Raw genomic sequence first — 17001 nt, forward strand, 5'->3', positions numbered from 1 at the left:
AGATCTCTTGTATCCTTGGTTAGGTTTATTCCGAGGTATTTTATGGTTTTTTGTGCAATTGTGAATGGGATCAGTTTCTTGATTTCTCTTTCTGTTGCTTCATTGTTGGTGTATAAAAATGCAACCGATTTCTGTACGTTGATTTTGTACCCTGCAACTTGGCTGAATTCTTGGATCAGTTCTAGTTCACACGTAGGTCTTTAACCCATTTTGAGTTTATTTTTGTGTATGGTGTAAGAAAGTGGCCCAGTTTCATTCTTTTGTATGTAGCTGTTTAGTTTCTCCACCACCCATTTATTGAAGAGACTGTCTTTTCCCCATTGTGTGCTCTTGCTTTCTTTGTCATAGATTAATTGACCATAGAAATATGGGTTTATTTCTAGGCTCTCTGTTCTGTTCCACTGATCTATGCGTCAGTTTTTGTACCAGTACCATACTGTTTAGATTACTATAGCTTTGTAATATAGTTTAATATCTGGGATTATGATACCTCTAGATTTCCTTCTTTTTCAAGGTTGCTTTGGCTGTTCAGGGTCTTTTGTGGCTCTGTACAGATTTTAGGATTTTTGTTCTAGTTTGGTGAACAATATTGTTGGTATTTCTACAGGACTGCACTGAATCTGTAGATTGCCTTGCCTAGTATGGGCCTTTTAATAATATTAATTCTGTTGATCCATGAGCATGATACATCTTTCCATTTGTTTTTCCATGGTATATATATCATGGATATATTTTCCATGATGTATCTATCCATTTCTTTCATTAATGTCTTACAGTTTTCAGAGTATAGAAATTTGATCTCCTTGGTCAAATTTATTCCTAGGTATTTTATTCTTTTTGATGTAATTGTATATGCGATTCTTTTCTTAATTTCTCTTTCTGCTCTTTTCTCATTAGTGTAGAGAAACACAGTAGATTTCTCAATATTGATTTTGTATACTGCAAAGTTATTGAATTCATTTATTAGTTCAGATAGTTTTTTTGGCAAAATCTTTAGGGTTTTCTATATACAGTATCGTGTCATCTGCAAATAGTGCCAGTTTTTCTTCTTTCTTACCAGTTTTGATACCTATTATTTATTTTTCTTGTGTGATTGCTGTGGCTAAGATTTTCAGTACTTTGCTGAATAAAAGTGATGAGAGTGTACATCCATGTCTTGTTCCTGACCTTAGAGGAAAAACTTTCAGCCTATCACCATTGAGTATGAAGTTAGCTGTGGATTTGTCATAGATGGACTTTATTATGTTGAGATAAGCTCCTTCTGTACCCTCTTTGTTGAGTTTTTTATAATGAATGGCTGTTGAATTTTATCGAATTATTTTTCTGCATCTATTGAGATACTCATGATTTAAAAAAAATTTTTAATGCTTATTTATTATTGAGAGAGAGAGAGAGCATGAGCAAGGCAAGAGCAGAGAAAGAGAGGGAGACACAGAATCTGCAGCAGCCTCCAGGTTCTGACTGCCAGCACAGAGCCCAACGTGGGGCTCAAACACACAAACCATGAGATCAGGACCTGCGCCGAAGTTGGACGCTTAACCAACTGAGCCATCCAAGTGCCCCAAGACGATCATATGATTTTTAACCTGTGGTTTTAACCTGTGGTTAATGTGGTATATTGTGTTGGTTGATACATATAATTTAAACCATCCTTGCATTCCTGGGGTGAATCCCACTTGATCATAGTGAATGATCCTTTTAATGAATTTTTCAATTCAATTTGCTAATATTTTGTTGCAGATCTTTGCATCTGTGTTCATCGGGGACTTTGATGTGTAGTTTTCTTTCTTTTTTGTTTTAAATTTTTTTAATGTTTCATTTATTTCTGAAAGAGAGAGAGCATGAACAGGGGAGGGTCAGAGAGAGAGGGAGATACAGAATCTGAAACAGGCTCCAGTCTCTGAGCTGGCTGTCAGCACAGAGCCCAGTGCGGGGCTCGAACCCACGAACCATGAGATCATGACCTGAGCCGAATTCGGACGCTTAACCGAGCCACCCATGCGCCCCTGATGTGTAGTTTTCTTATTTTGTAGTGCCATTGTCTGATTTTGGTATCAGGGTAATGCTGGCCTCTGAGGCATTCCGAAACATTTTTTCCTCTGCTGTTTTATGGAATAGTTTGGTATTAATTGGTAATAATGGGTATTATCTTTTTAAAAAATGTTCTGTGGAATTCATCTGTGAAGCCTTGTGGTCCTGGGCATTTGTTTGTTGGGAATTTTTGATTACTGACTCAATTTAATTACTAGTAGTTGATCTGTTCAGATATTTCATTTCTTCCTGACTCATTCTTAGAAAATTGTATGTTACTAGTAATGTATTCTTTCACTATAAGTTATCTAATTTGTTTGGCATGTCATTTCTCACAGTAGTCTCTTATATTCCTTTATATATTTGTGGTGGTTATTACTTCTCTTTCATTTCTGATATTTATTTGAGTCCTCTCTTTTTCTTGATTAGTCTGTTTAAAAGTTTATCAATTATATTTTTGTCTCTGTTACATATATATCTGCTGTGATCTTTGTTATTTCATTCCTTCTGCTAAATTGGGGCTTTGTTCTTTTTCTTGTTCTTTTAGATGTGAAGTTAGACGTTTACTTGAGATTTTTCTTGATTCTGTTTTTTAAATTTTTTTGTTTTTATTTTATTTTGAGAGACAGAGACAGAGAGCGAGGAGGGGAGGGGCAGAGAGAGGGGGAGACACAGGATCTGAAGCAGGCTCCAGGCTCTGAGCTGTCAGCACAGAGCCCATTACGGGGCTCAAACCCACGGACTGTGAGATCATGACCTGAGCTGAAGTCGGACGCTTAACCGACTGAGCCACCCAGGCGCCTCTTGATTCTTGAATTAGACCTGTAATGCTATAAAATTTCCTCTCAGAAGTGCTTTTGCTGCATCCCAAAGACTTGATCCCACATGTTTCCATTTTCATTTGTCTCCTGGTATTATTTTACTTCCTCTTTGATTTCTTTGTGAGCCCATTGGGTTGTTCAGTAGCATATTGGTTAGCCGCCATGTATTTTTGTTTCTTCCAGTTCTTACTGATTTCTACTTTCATACTGTTCTGATTGGAAAAGGTATTTGATACGATTTCAGTCTTCTTCAGTTTCCTGAGACTTGTCCTGTGGCCTGACATGTGATCTGTCCTGGACAGTGTTTCATGTGCACTTGAGAAAAAAACGGAGCACAGAAATTCTTCCTAGGGCTTCGGTGCTTTTTTGACATCGTGAGTGGACTTCAAAACTACAAAGTATAGTTAACTTTTTGAATATGTGTTGACTCTATCTCTTCTTTGCCTTAAGTTTCTGTTATTTTGTTGTTGGCGGTCTTGTATTTTTCTTATATTGAAGTTGCCCCTCTTCAGTTTTTCCTATATGTTAAACCAATGTCTGGTCTAATAGTGTTCTTCCTCCTGACCATTGTGAGCTTAACTTTAGCTTATGATAGTGTTGTTGATTTTACTTGCGCCCCCTAACTAGAATGATCCCAGGTTGACATGAGGTGAGGGAATTCGGTATTCCAGTATTCCTTAGGATGATGTAGTTCTAGAAAGCTTAAAAAAAAAAAAAAGGAAAAAAAAAGAAAGATAGTTATTGAATACAAAGTGACTGTGGCTTTAAAGAAATTATTAGGTTCTGTCCATTCTGTGGCTTGTTACCTATGAGATTTGAATAATTAAAGGTTATAATCAGAAAGTAAAATACATTCTGGAGTTAGGAGAGAGTGAAGATTAATTATCTGAAAGATTTGCCAAAATTATCTCAACTCTCAGTTATCCAGTTTTGTCTGTTTGTTTTACTATATATTATTTTTTCCCTCTCCCTCCTCTTTCTTCTGGTCATCAAGTTTTTTTGATTTGCTAATTAATCAATCTGTTTACCTTAGGTTGGACATATTGAAGGAAAAGAAGTAAGATCTAAATCTCCCTAGTGGTGGTGGTCTTTTTAGTAAGTCTTATTACGTTAGGGGAAAAGGTAGTATTATAGAAAAAATGAATTTTTAAGTTATAGGTAATGCATCTTAGTCCATTCTGGCTGCAGTAACAAAATACCACAGCTTGCATAGCATATAAATAACAAAAATTTATTGCCCACAGTTCTGAAGGGATTATATAGATCATTAAAATATTTACTCCTTTTAAATTGTATTTGGCTACACTGTAAACTTTATGGGTGTATATAAATTCATCATGGTTTGCTGTCCTTCATATAAGATTGTGGTTGTCCTCAGCAAAAACTTCAGTACGATCTCTGTTTTAACAAGGAGCTCCCAGGTCCTGCCCTCTTAACTGTTCACAAAGAGCGTCTCGGAGTCCTCGTGCATTTATTTCCCTTTTTATGTTTATCTCTCTTTTCTCCTGCCTCCCCCTCTGTTCTTGGTTGATCAGTGAATCATTTGTAAAATATTTATTTAGTGCCTGTCTTCTGCCAGGCACTGTTCTAGGTGGTAAGAAATCTGTGGTGAGAAAAACAGCCTGATCTCTGCTCTTCAGAGCCCTCACAGCAATAGAGCTTAGACCCCAGTGAAATTGTCCTGAATGGCAAGAAATGGAAGTGGGGGAGAAGAAGGATCCTAGTCTTTCCTCATTTTTCTTTGCTCATTATGAAATATTATGCATATAGACAGAAATGTGCATTAACCATATATATATATATACATACACGTGTGTGTGTATATATATATACACATACATACATATATACTTAAATGAACCACTGTAAAGCAAACACCTGTGCAGTTACCACTTAGATCAGGAAATAGATAATTTCATCATCCCAGACTGTACCTTCCCATCCCAACTTCATCCTTGCCTCCAAGAGGTAATCACTGTTTCAATTTTTGTGTTTTATCGCCTGTGTAATACATCCGTCAGGAGTTTTGATGCACAAAGTGCCATGTTTATTGGATATAATGTGCAGTGGGCCCATTTCATCATGTATTTTGCTTGTTCTTGAACTATGTATGAATGGAATCATACTGAATATATTGTTTTGTGTCTTATGTCACTCAACACAATGTTTGTGAGATTTATCCATGTTTGTATAGGTGTGATTTATTCACTTGTATTTCTTTATAGTATTCTATGACATGTATATATCACGAGTCATGTTTTCATCGTATCTTTTGATGCATATTTAGATTGTTTTCAGTCTGGAGTTAGTTACATGAACATTCTTAAACATTTATCCTTGTGCACTCTTAAACATTCATGTGCGTTCTTAAACATTTAAGAGTATAAACCAAGCAGTAAAGTTGCTGGGTCATACAGTATGTCCGTCTCCAGCTTTTGCTTGTAATGCCAAGCCGGGGGTGTGGGGGGGGGGGGTGTGTGTGTGTTCGTTCGTTCTACTGTTTGCCCTCACCACTTCTGGGTGTTACTACACTTCATATGTTTTGCGGTCTGGTGAGTGTGTAATTTCATGTGATTTTAGTTTTTTAATTTTTCTCTCTCAAAATGAGGTTGGAGTCTTTTCCGTGTCTTTTAGCCTTTCTTTTGTGAAGTGTCTGCTTCAATAAGTCTTTTGCCTATTTTTCTAGTGAGTTTTCTTTCTTACTGATTTATAGGAGTTTTTGTTTCAATAGTAAGGATACGAGTCTTTTGTTGTATGTGTTACAAATATTTTCTTTTGCTTTGTGGTATCTCATTTTACTTTTTTTAAAATGTCTTTCAGTGAGTTGACATTTTAGTATAATTGTAATGTAACCAAATTTGCCACTTTTTCCTTTACGATTAGTGCTTTTTGTTTCTTTTTAAAGAAATCTTTCCATCCCTTGAGGCTATAAAGATCTTCACTTTTATTATTTTATAAAAATCTTGTAGTTTTACCTTTGCATTGAGTCTATGATCCACCTGGAAGTGATTTAAGGACATCGTGTGAGGAAAGTGTCCTATTTAATTTTTTTTTACATATGGAAAACCTGTTGTTCTCATGCCATTTATTGAAAACAACAGCCCTGGGACACCAGGGTGGCTCAGTTTGTTAAGCATCCAAGTCTTGATTTCGGCTCAGATCATGATCTCACGGTTTATGGGTTTGAGCCCCACTTCAGGCTCTGCACTGTCAGTGCAGATTCTCTTGCTTGGGATTCTCTTGCGTTTTCTCTCTCTCTCTCTCAAATAAACTTTTAAAAAAAGAAAGAAAAATTCATCTTTTTCTCAATGATATATAACGCCTACCATTCTTTTCAAGGCACTGTTTTTATTTTTTTTTTTTACACTAATTTGTTTTTGAGAGACAGCACGAGTCAGGGAGGGTCAGAGAGAGAAGGAGGCACAGAATCTGAACCAGGCTCCAGACTCTGAGCTAGCTGTCAGCACAGATCCCAATGTGGCACTTGAACCCATGAACCATGAGACCATGACCTGAGCCAGAGTCAGACGCCCAACTGACTGAGCCACCCAGGTGCCCCTCAGTGCACTGTTTTTAATGAAACATGGAGTGCGCCTCAAGCACTGGGTAACTTTGGGAATGACATAAATAGAGCAAAGGGTTGATAGTCAAGAATAACATGAAAAACAGAATATAATAACTAAGGAATTTGGAAGTTGTGCAAAAATAGTTATGGGATGTATATTTACCTCAACAGAAATATACATAAAACGCAATGTGTGGGTATGGGGTTTTAGGGCATGTAGACTGGCATTGTTGGCTCAGCCTTGTTCTTAGGAATTTTTTTTTTCCAACTTTAAATTTGGGCATGTTGCTTAACAAACCGCAGTTTCCCAGACGTACAATAAAACTCATGCTCATCTTGAGTAGTGTAACACAGCACTTGACAGAGGGTCCTTTACAGAAGGTCTCCTGACCTTATTCTGCATAATTGTGCTGCAGGGATGGGAAGGTGCCGCTCTGACAGAGCCCGGGCCAGTCGGGTTCTGGGTCTCCCAGGTGCCCGGCTCCCTCCAGTGTTCGTGCCGCCCAGCTGCGTGGCCGGGTGGCTCATTTCCAAGTACCCTGTGTGAATTTCCTACTGGTTTGGAATGATCATTTATTGGTTTGTTACCAGACTTGGTGACAAATGTCTTATTTGGTTCACCGTGTGACATCTGGGTGATTCAGAATGAATCTGGATCGTGTCTGGAGCCCAGTTCTATGACTTAGCATTCATGAAGACAAATGAACAAGTAGAAATCGTGAGGGGAAGTGATCCCGTTTCTGAGCTAGAGTAATTACGTCCCTGTGCTTTCCCCCAGGCACAGGCTGCGTACTACTAGAATGATGTTGTCTGATGGCTGCAGGCCTCCCTCTTTCTTGAGAGGCTTTTCTCCCGTCTCGTCGTAATGATATTTCTCTCCGCTTTTTGCCGCATCCTCTTTCTCTTCCTGCACTTATAACGCAGAGAGTACTTAGGGGTGCGTTCTAGCCTTCATTCCCAGCCATCCCTTTTTGCTACACTTACTCTTTCAAAAGATTCTTATTCATTCAGTCCTATGGATCGGTTCCTCAGAACATCTCGACTTGAATTTTTTCTTACCCCCTTTAACCCAAGGCATAACAAATTTTTTTGTTTTCCTTCCCAAACCAACTACTAGTGAGGAGGCCTTACCTGCCCAGATGTGCACGGTCCTCCTCTCTGCTTTCCCTCCTTATCGCATGTGTTTGTCCAGGCTCGCCTCAAGTGCTGTCCCGTCTGTTCTCAACGTAGTTTTGGAATAGTCTTCCTCATTTCCATTCCATTCTTCTACTTTATCACAGGCCTTCCTGTTCACCTGACATCTAGTCTTGCTTTGGGTTAATTTTACTGCATCACCTCCCCACTCTAAAAGTTCCAGTGACTTCTCATTGCCAGTAAGAGTGGTCCTCAGATTTCTTCATAAAGAATGTTTTGTTTGTTTGCTTACATTCAGATGTCTAAATTAATTCCAGGAGATGCAGTAGGGCTGAGGTAAGGCTTGTGGATCACTCTACATTTCTAAAAGTACATTGGTGATTCTGTGATACAGACAAGATGAGAATCAGTGGTTGGGAGAAGACGGGGGGATGAGATGGGTGGTGCTTGTGATTCGATGTAAGTAATGGTCAAGATAATAGTTTTTTGTTTGTGTGGTAGATTCATGGCTGCCTGTTGCATTACTAAAAATAACTATTTCTAGAAGAAAACACAGGGATGAATCTTTGCGACCTTGAGTTAGGCAGTGGTTTCCTAGATATGACATCAGAAGCATTAAGTGACTGTAGAAAATCTAAATAAAGTGGACGTCATCCAAATTAGAAACTTGTGTGCATCAAAGAAAGTGGGAGAAAATTTTTGCAAATCATATCAGTGGACTTACATCCAGAGAATATGAATAACTCTTACAACTCAATAATAAAAAGACAACCCAATTTAAAAATGGGCAAAGGAATTGGATCGACATTAGTCCAAAGAAGGTATACCAGTGGTCAATAAGCACATGAAACGGTGTTCAACATTATTAGCCATTAGGGAAATGCAAACCAAAATCATAGTGAGGATACCACATACCTCAGTAGAATGGCTGTAATTTTTTTAAAAAATGACAGTAATAAGTATTGACAAGGATATGGAGAAATGATGTGAAGCATGGCAGCCACTTTGGATAAAAGTTTGGTCAATTCCTCAAAAGTTTAAAACCATACCGGTGATTCTATTTTTAGAATCCCCAAGAGAAAATCCCCAAAAGAAATGAAAATATACATTACATACACACACACACACACACACACACACACACACACACACACGTGTGTGAAGTTTATTTTATTTATTTTGAAACAGAGAGTGAGAGTAGAGGAAGGGCATGGAGAGAGAATCCCAGGCAGGCTCCACACTGCACACACAGCCCAGCTTGGGGCTCCATCTCACGAATCCAGAGATCATGACCTGAGCTGAAATCAAGAGTTGGACATTTAACTGATGAGCCACCCAGGTGCCCTGAAAACATACATTCACCAAAAAATGTTCCAGAATGCTCATAGCAACATTATTAATTATACTTATTTTTAAAAATTTTAGTATTACTATTATTTTTTAAACATTTATTTATTATTGAGAGATAGAGAGAGACAGAACATGTGCATGGGAGGGGAAGAGAGAGGGGGAGACACAGAATCCAAAGCAAGCTCCAGACTCTGAGCTGTCAGGACAGAGCCCGATGTGGGGCTCGAACCCACGAACTGCAAGATCATGACCTGAGCTAAAATTGGAAGCTTAACTGACTGAGCCACCCAGGTGCCCCTGTTCATTATACTTAAAAGTGGAAATAACCTAAATGTACATTGTCTGATGAGTGGATACATAAAATGTGGTATAACCATACCATGGAATATTGTTCAGTGGTAAAGAAAGAAACAGAGTACTGATTGATAGATGCTACAACATGGATGAACCTTGAAAACATTGTGCTAACGAAAAGAAGGCAGACACAAAGTCCACATATTGTATGATTCCTTTTGTAGGAAATGTCCAGAATAGGCAAATCCATAGAGAAAGAAAGTTAATTAGTGATGGCCTGGGGCTGGGGTCATTGATGGGAGAGTTGGGAGGAAGTGGGGGTGACTGCTAATGGGTACAGGGTTTCTTTTTAGTGTGAGGAAGATGTTCTGAGATTGATTGAGGTAGTCGTTGTACAACTCCATGAATATAGTCAAAGCCATTGAACAGTACACTTAAAATGGGTGATTTTTACAGAATATGAAGTTTATCTAAATCAATAAGGCTATAGAACAAAAATCTGAGTTAAAACAGGACATGTGTGGAGCAAGGGTGAGAGCGTGTCCCCACCTGCCTCAGGCAGCCTGCACAGCCCAGCAGCAGGGAGTTACTTCCCAAAACCACCAAGAGGACCGCAAATAGACTGGTTGAAGTCTTAACTGCTTTTATTTTTTACTTCCAGTCTTCTTAAAATGTGTAGCAAAATGCACCCAAAGGTAAGCAGCTAAGAGAATAAAGAGGAGGTATTCTTTCTGTCTCAGTTATTCAGTCCCTGGAGTACAGATTAGAAGGAACTAAATTTTCACAGTAAGTTCCAGATTTAGTATGTTAATACCTTGCAACTTCTACCACATCAGTCACTTAAATTTTCAGACAATCTATTGTAGCTGAAATGGACAGGGAACCAGCCAGAATCGTACGTTCCCAGCCGCACAGCAGTATTGAAGATGCCTGTGAAATTCTTGTGGGGAGGGTAAGACAGCAGTGTGTGTCAGCGAAGCTGTGAATTTACAGTCGTGTACTGAAGTGGGAGGGAGGGTCATATTCTGTCAGGTTCGGTACGTTAAAGAATGAATTGGGATACCTCAGGATCATTCACTAGAGGTCGCCGGCGTTAGTGGGAAAAAAAGAACGTGTCCCATCAGGCACAGAGAAGCAGACTTGGCTTAAATGTGCAGTTAGGAGTGGGAACAACACAAGGAATGGTTACAGGAGACCCCTCAACAGGTTCGTGAGACTAGAGGATTTTTGTCTGGTATGTAAAGGGAAGTGAGAGCAAGCAGGGGAGTGGTCGCGGCTTCTTGAAGTCTTGCTGTCTGTCACTGGGTCTAGGCGTCAAAGCCAGCCATCTGGTGGTAACATGCCATCGAAGCAGGTACTTCCCCAGGTGTGGGTCCCTGTGGTTGTCAGGCCCCGATCAGATCGCCTGTTCTTGGCTCATTTCTCCTGTCAGTAGCGCCTCATGGCAGTCAAGGCGGTAGCCGTTGCCGAAGATGGTTCCCTTTGAGATTGTTTCCTTCGTAAAGATTTCTACTTTGAGTGATAGAATTAACAAGCTCTTGCTATGAAGGTTGTGCTTTCCCCTCCCCAGCAGAGTAAACGGGTAAAAAGGTTACTAATTGTAGATAGAGCTTTCATGGTTCAAAATGAGAAACGTCCTCTATATTTTAAGCTGCTTATTAGGAAAAATTTAAACCTACTGCTTTTAATTAATTACTTGGCCTATTGCATTTTTTCACTCAAAATACAAAATACTCCATGATTGTCTCTTCTGGACTTTGCTAACCAGTCAAACCAGTGTCAGAGCACATCAGTTGTTACAGACTCCATCTGCACCGTTCTTCCGCACGGTACAGAGGAAGGCCAGTCATGGAAAATGACCTGATGAAGATGTGTGGAAGCCAGGTAACAACAATAGCAATGAAGGGTCCTTTTTCTAGATAATTCCCAAAGACATCTGCTTTGCTGAATCTTGTTTGGAATTTTTAACAACATATCCTCATGCTTGGAAAAAAAAAATCTTAATAGGGTTGAGCACATGCAGACTTTAAATTAAAAATTATTGGGTGTCAGAAGTTGTAGTTTAGTTGGTAGAGCTTTAAATGCAGTTGCATTCATAGTTAACATTTCTTAAGTACTTACTGTGCTTAAACACTGTTTATATAAGGTAATTTGAGAGAGTCTGAGATGAATAAGTTTTCATAAGGAACTAGAGAGGGTGTTTTTCAGGAGCTAGAAAAATATATATTTGAAAATAACTTAAATAAGGGAGAAATACAAAGTAATAGACTACATGGAAGGTGGAAGGTATTTATTATAGGAGATCCAGGAAGACGTGGCAGTAGAGGCATTTATTTTCCATTGATGAATGAGAATATTCGATTTCTTACACAAGCAGCTATAAATATTTCTAATGAAGCCCCTAGTGATCATTAAGTTAATTTTAGAACTGTAGACGGGATGCCTAGGAGGTAGAGGCTGTAGGGATGCAAAGGAGGTACAGCTGCCATTGTAAGGATGAGAAGGCTCCGGGAGCCAGAAAGTGGCCGGAGGATTGGCCTAGTGATTTTATTGCCAGTTAATTCAGTGACCCTTTTTCACCCTCTCAGTGAAAGCACTGTGTAGAAACTGGTAAGTAAAGCTGTATTCCTCCCATCTACTCACTAGCAGAGGGCATAAACACATAATACAACTGAGTATAATATAAGCAGAGTAGTTGGAATGTAGAGGTACAAATGAAGGGCTATGGAAGCACAGAGGAGGAAGCCATTGACATAGTCTTTGGTGGTAGAAATCAGTTAAGCCTTCAGACAGGAAGTAATATTTGACTGGGCCTTGGAAATAAGTGATATTTCAAATGTGGAAAAGAAAGCAAAAGTCATGGCACGGAGAGGAAATGGCCAAAAGAAGGTATGTAAACACAGGATGTGAGTTGTCTTGCAACGCTAGAATGGCCAGGAGAAGTTGGAAACATGGGTGGGTGGGGCTGGGATCAGTGCTAAGAGGGATAGACTGTTCTGTGAGCAGATGGGAGCCACCGGTGTATTTGAGCGAGAAGTGATTTGGCCACCACTGTGCTATGAATGGATGGCCTAGAGGGAAATGAAGTTGAGGCGGTAAGCTGTGCATCAGTCTCCGTCAGAGAGAGTAAGGTGGTAAGAGTGGAAATAGGAGAAGGAAATGGATTCAAGACACACTTTATTAACAGTTTGAAGTGCGAAATGAGAGGGAGAATGGGGACCCCAGTGCTCTTGGTAGCTGAGATGGTAATGCCCTTAACGAACATTAATGGGAACATCACCAGAAGAACAGATTTGATTTCAGAAGACAGTGAGTTTGAGCTGTTTCTCCCCAAATAAGTATTAGAAGTTCACATCAGGACCTTAAGAGTGGTACTAGGACCAGAGATATAAATTTGGAGCATTATTACCAAACAAACGATAACAGAAGCTGTGAGACCAGAAGAGGCAGCCGTAGAGCAAGGAAGGAGACAAAAATCAGTGCATGCCTTGCGAGAAAACATCTGCTGTAGGAGGAAGAAAGGAGCAAAGTAAATAGCAAATAGAGACAGAGTTGTCAAGGGCGGTAAAACCACGGAGGGGAGAGCAGGGGGATGCTCGGCGTTTTCGGGTGCCGTGACTGTAGGGGATGTGGTCGGCCTGGGCGGGCGGACATTCTAGTCTGAGCTACACACAAGTTGATAACGCAAACACTCACATACATGAGTGTCCGGAGTCAGCGGCTGTCTATCCTTTGGCCTGCCATCCTTGCTCACTGTCTCAGCATTCCTTCCCCAGCCGGTCCCCCCGCCCCCTCCCCACCATCTCTCATCTGCTCTCTCTTAAAACAGTGGGACGGGAAGAAAAGTAGGGGGCAGTTGAAGCGCAGAGAGGCTTGGAGTTAAATTGTAAACGTTCTTGTTTCAGTTTGCAAATAAGTTGCGTATTCTTTCTTTTGAATAAGCCACCTTAATGATAATACCGTCACTGCCTAAATTTTCAAGCCAGTGTGTCTCTAGTGTTCAAAAAGGAGTTTATCTTAAGAAGTAAAAATAATATGAAAATTCCGGGTCCAGATGACTGGGCTTACGCGTCGTTATGGGTTCTGATGCAGTCTTAACACCAGTGATCACTACTCAGCATCACTCTTGTTCTTAAAGGAACAGGTGTGCTTGCTTTACTCGGCGTGGGTTATAAAGGGAGCTGACCTAAACCCGTCACATTTACTTTTAGTTAGATATCTTTTACATTCTAGCTCATCCGTATCTCCCTTTCACTGTTATCCATGTAAAGTTCAAGTGGCTGGTTGTATAATTTCTTTTTTGTTTTATTTTATTACTTTTTAATTTAAATCCAAGTTAGTTAACACATGGTTGTATAATTTCTAAGTGTCGTCTTTTATTTTTTTTTTAATTTAATGTTGTGAGAGAGAGAGAGAGAGAGAGAGAGACATAGCGTGAGTGGGGGAGGGGCAGAGAGAGAGGGAGACACAGAATCCGAAGCAGGCTCCAGGCTCTGAGCTGTCAGCACAGAGCCCGGCACGGGGCTTGAACCCATGGGCTATTAGATCATGACCTGAGCCAAAGTCAGACACTCAACTGACTCAGCCACCCAGGCGCCCCTCTAAGTGTCCTCTTTTCACATCTGATACTCAGATTTAATGATCCAGAGCCTTTAGTCAGTGACCAGAAGCTAGTATTTGCAGGGTTAAGATAACATGAGCCATGTCCATTTGTCTTTTTAGATTTCGGCTTCAGCAACCTGTTCACTCCCGGGCAGCTGCTGAAGACGTGGTGTGGCAGCCCTCCTTATGCCGCGCCTGAGCTCTTTGAAGGAAAGGAGTATGATGGGCCCAAAGTGGACATCTGGGTATGTACTGCCTTCTCTTAGACCCCACGTGCTCCTCGCCCTCGATTGCTAGCAGCCGTCCTCACCCAGGTGACACCCAGTGCAGCACACGAATTGAGAGCGTGACCCCTGGGCTTCGAATTCCCGGTTCTTCGTGCGGAGTGTTTCCTCCAGCTCTTGTGTGGTGTCCCAGCCACAGGTGTCAACCTCTGCCTTTGGCATCTGCAGAAAAAGCCCAAGGGCAAGCTGGGTGGGTGCCCTCGCCAGGACGGACACTCTCTCTGGTGCTGCCACCGGCCTCCTCCCTAGAGGCTGAGTACTGAGAGAAAGTCTAGATATGTTACCCCTCGTTAATGCCTGGAAGCAGAGAAGAACGCTAGCCATGCTCGAAATGCTCTGCGTCGGCAGTGCCCCGTACTATTGCTCACAGATGGGAGGAAAAGTGGGTTCCATTATTCTGTGCGTGACTCGCCGGCATCTTCCTGCACACACTGTCGTGGCCTCTTCTGTCTTCTCTGCTGCGATTAACCGTGTGTCCTCTGTGTTTGGATGCAGAGCCTTGGAGTCGTCCTGTATGTGCTCGTGTGCGGCGCCCTGCCATTTGATGGGAGCACGCTGCAGAATCTGCGGGCCCGGGTGTTGAGTGGAAAGTTCCGCATCCCGTTTTTTATGTCCACAGGTAAGGGAGTGCGCAGCACACAGCAGTGACTGGGTTCACAGAAAGCCACCCATGCTGAGTTATCGCCAGAACTGAGCGACAGAGTATAGATGGCCCGTTCAGCAACATTTCTTCACTCCAGTTGACTGAATTGGCGTCTCCAGAAGCAAGCTTCTCTGGCACCACAGTGCACAGACCGTGGCATCAGGGGGCCCTGCCCGAGTCAGGCCCTGGGCTCTGCATACAGCTGCTCCGGTTGTGTGGCTGACTGCAGAGTCCTCTGAGTTTGGTCTCCTCATCTGCATGTGGCCGGCAGGTTCGCAAGGGCGTTCCTAGGAAGACTTAAGTGACATGTGAAAGAATCGGGCCTGTCACATAGTTGCGAGGCAGTAAATATTCCCATTTCACCCCGTCCCGTCCTTTTTCAGGATGATATTTCCACTTCCTGGGACCCCACTGAGATGTGGTGGTAAGTGACCAGGACAGAGCAGGCTTCGCCGCTCAGGCCCGCTGCTGCTACACCTCCTGCTCGCATCACACTTACCCACTAGCCTCAAATAAAACAGTATTTTTTAAACGAGTGGGAGGTAGGGTAAGTAGTTTTTGGAAAGATTTAACACTTTAAAAACAGACACCACACACCCAGAACGTGCAGTGTTTTATCACCATTTATATGCACATGAGAACATTTTAGAAACAGTGCAGTGAACACTCTAGTTCGTTTGCTTCGTCATGTTTTCACTGGAAGGAACAGCCTACAGAGCGGATGGCCTGTGGCTGGCAACGCAGTATAAGCACGTGGGGAGTTGCCTTTTGGAATAAACGGGAAACTTTTTCTAGATTTCACTTTAAGTCTCCTTAGAATTGATGGCCCAATATGTGTCTGATAATGAGAAGTGCTGTAAGAAAAAGAAAATAGAGAAAGAGGGCTCGGGGGGTGGGGTGGGGGATGTTATTAGAAAAGGTACAGCCAGGGAGCCCCTTGACTAAGAAAGTGACATTTCAGTACAGACTTAAAGAAGGTGAGGGAGTGAGCTCTGCAGTCTGAAGTCGAGCTTTCCAGTTGGGGGAGCAGCCCATGCAGAGGCCCCTGGGAGGGAACATGCTAGTGTTTAAGGAGCAGGCGGGGGGTTGGGGGAGGGGAGTCTGTGCTTGGAAGGAGTGACAGCAACAAGACAGAGAGATGAGGTCAGAGAGGCAAGGGGAGCTTACTTTGGGGGCCCAATCAGTCACTGTAAAGACCTGAGTTTTTACCTTGAGTGAAATGCAGAGGATCAAAGGGTTTTAACAGAGGACTGATAAAATCTGACTTGTGTTCTTCCTAACTTTGATTATCAAAATTTTCAAACACACACAAAAAATGTCAAAAGCTTTAGAGTGTGATTTTGTTTTAAAAAGTCACTTTGGCTGCTCTCCTTGGTTAAAAGGCTTAGGGGCTGAAGGTGGGACACTTTTGCAATAATCCAGATGAGAGACATTGGTGGCTAGCTCCCAGACGTGGTGTGGAGGTGGAGATGATAAAAAGTGGTCAGATTCAAGAGATACTACATATTGTGGCAGGCCCCGGTCAAAGCATCTTACAAACATTGACTCATTTCATTATTATGCCAACCCTATGAGATACGTAAGACTATCCCCTCCATTTTACAAGTGACAAAACAGAAGCCAGGAGACCTTTAGTAATTTTACCAAGATAACCCCAGCTACAAAGTAGTTGAACTAGAATTTGAACCTAGGCAGTCTAGTTCCAACAACATTTATGTGGATTGGATGTGAGGGAAGGGATAATTAAAGGTAACTCCAGGAGTTTGGGCTTGAGCACCTGCCAAGGATGGATTTACTGCTAACGGGGGTGGGGATGGCTAGGGAAGAATACCTACCATTTGGAAAGATGTTTTAGATGCTTTCTTTTGAGATGCCTGTTACCTACCTAGGCCGAGATACTGCAGAGGCAGTTGGACATAGGGCTGTAAGCTAGTTGAGAGTCACGGGCTAGGGATGTCCGTTTGGGAATCATCATTGTAGAGCTAGTGTTTAAAGCTATGAGATGAGATCGCTTTGTAGGCAGCGATTATAGAGAAGAGGCCCAGGGCTTAATCTCTGGAACGCACTAACAATCAGAGATCAGGAAGATGAAGAAGGATTGGCACAGGGATCACTAGTGAGGCAAGCCAGAGGGTTTGCGGTCCTGGAAAACAAGTAAGAAAATGTTTCAGGGAAGAGAGAGTGAAGAATTGTGTGGGGTGCTGCTGACAGGTCAGAAAAGATGAGTAAGAGCACATTGGATTTAGGAACATGGACGTCATCAATGAGGTTGATGTA

The 17001-nt window shown here is 41.6% G+C and overlaps 1 protein-coding gene across 10 annotated transcripts in view; it reads left to right on the forward strand.

Moving 5' to 3' along the window:
* SIK3 (SIK family kinase 3) overlaps window positions 1–17001 on the forward strand; it is a 250079-nt gene that overhangs the window by 185466 nt on the left and 47612 nt on the right. For all 10 annotated transcript variants that reach the window (XM_039229276.1, XM_039229275.1, XM_039229281.1 and 7 more), the window contains 2 exons: window positions 13918–14042; window positions 14577–14700. In XM_039229276.1, coding sequence (XP_039085207.1) covers window positions 13918–14042; window positions 14577–14700 — 249 coding nt within the window. The remainder of the gene's footprint in view (window positions 1–13917; window positions 14043–14576; window positions 14701–17001) is intronic.

Source organism: Hyaena hyaena, unplaced genomic scaffold (genome assembly GCF_003009895.1).
Source record: "Hyaena hyaena isolate Hyena2069 unplaced genomic scaffold, ASM300989v1 scaffold_37, whole genome shotgun sequence".
Taxonomy (NCBI): domain Eukaryota; kingdom Metazoa; phylum Chordata; class Mammalia; order Carnivora; family Hyaenidae; genus Hyaena; species Hyaena hyaena.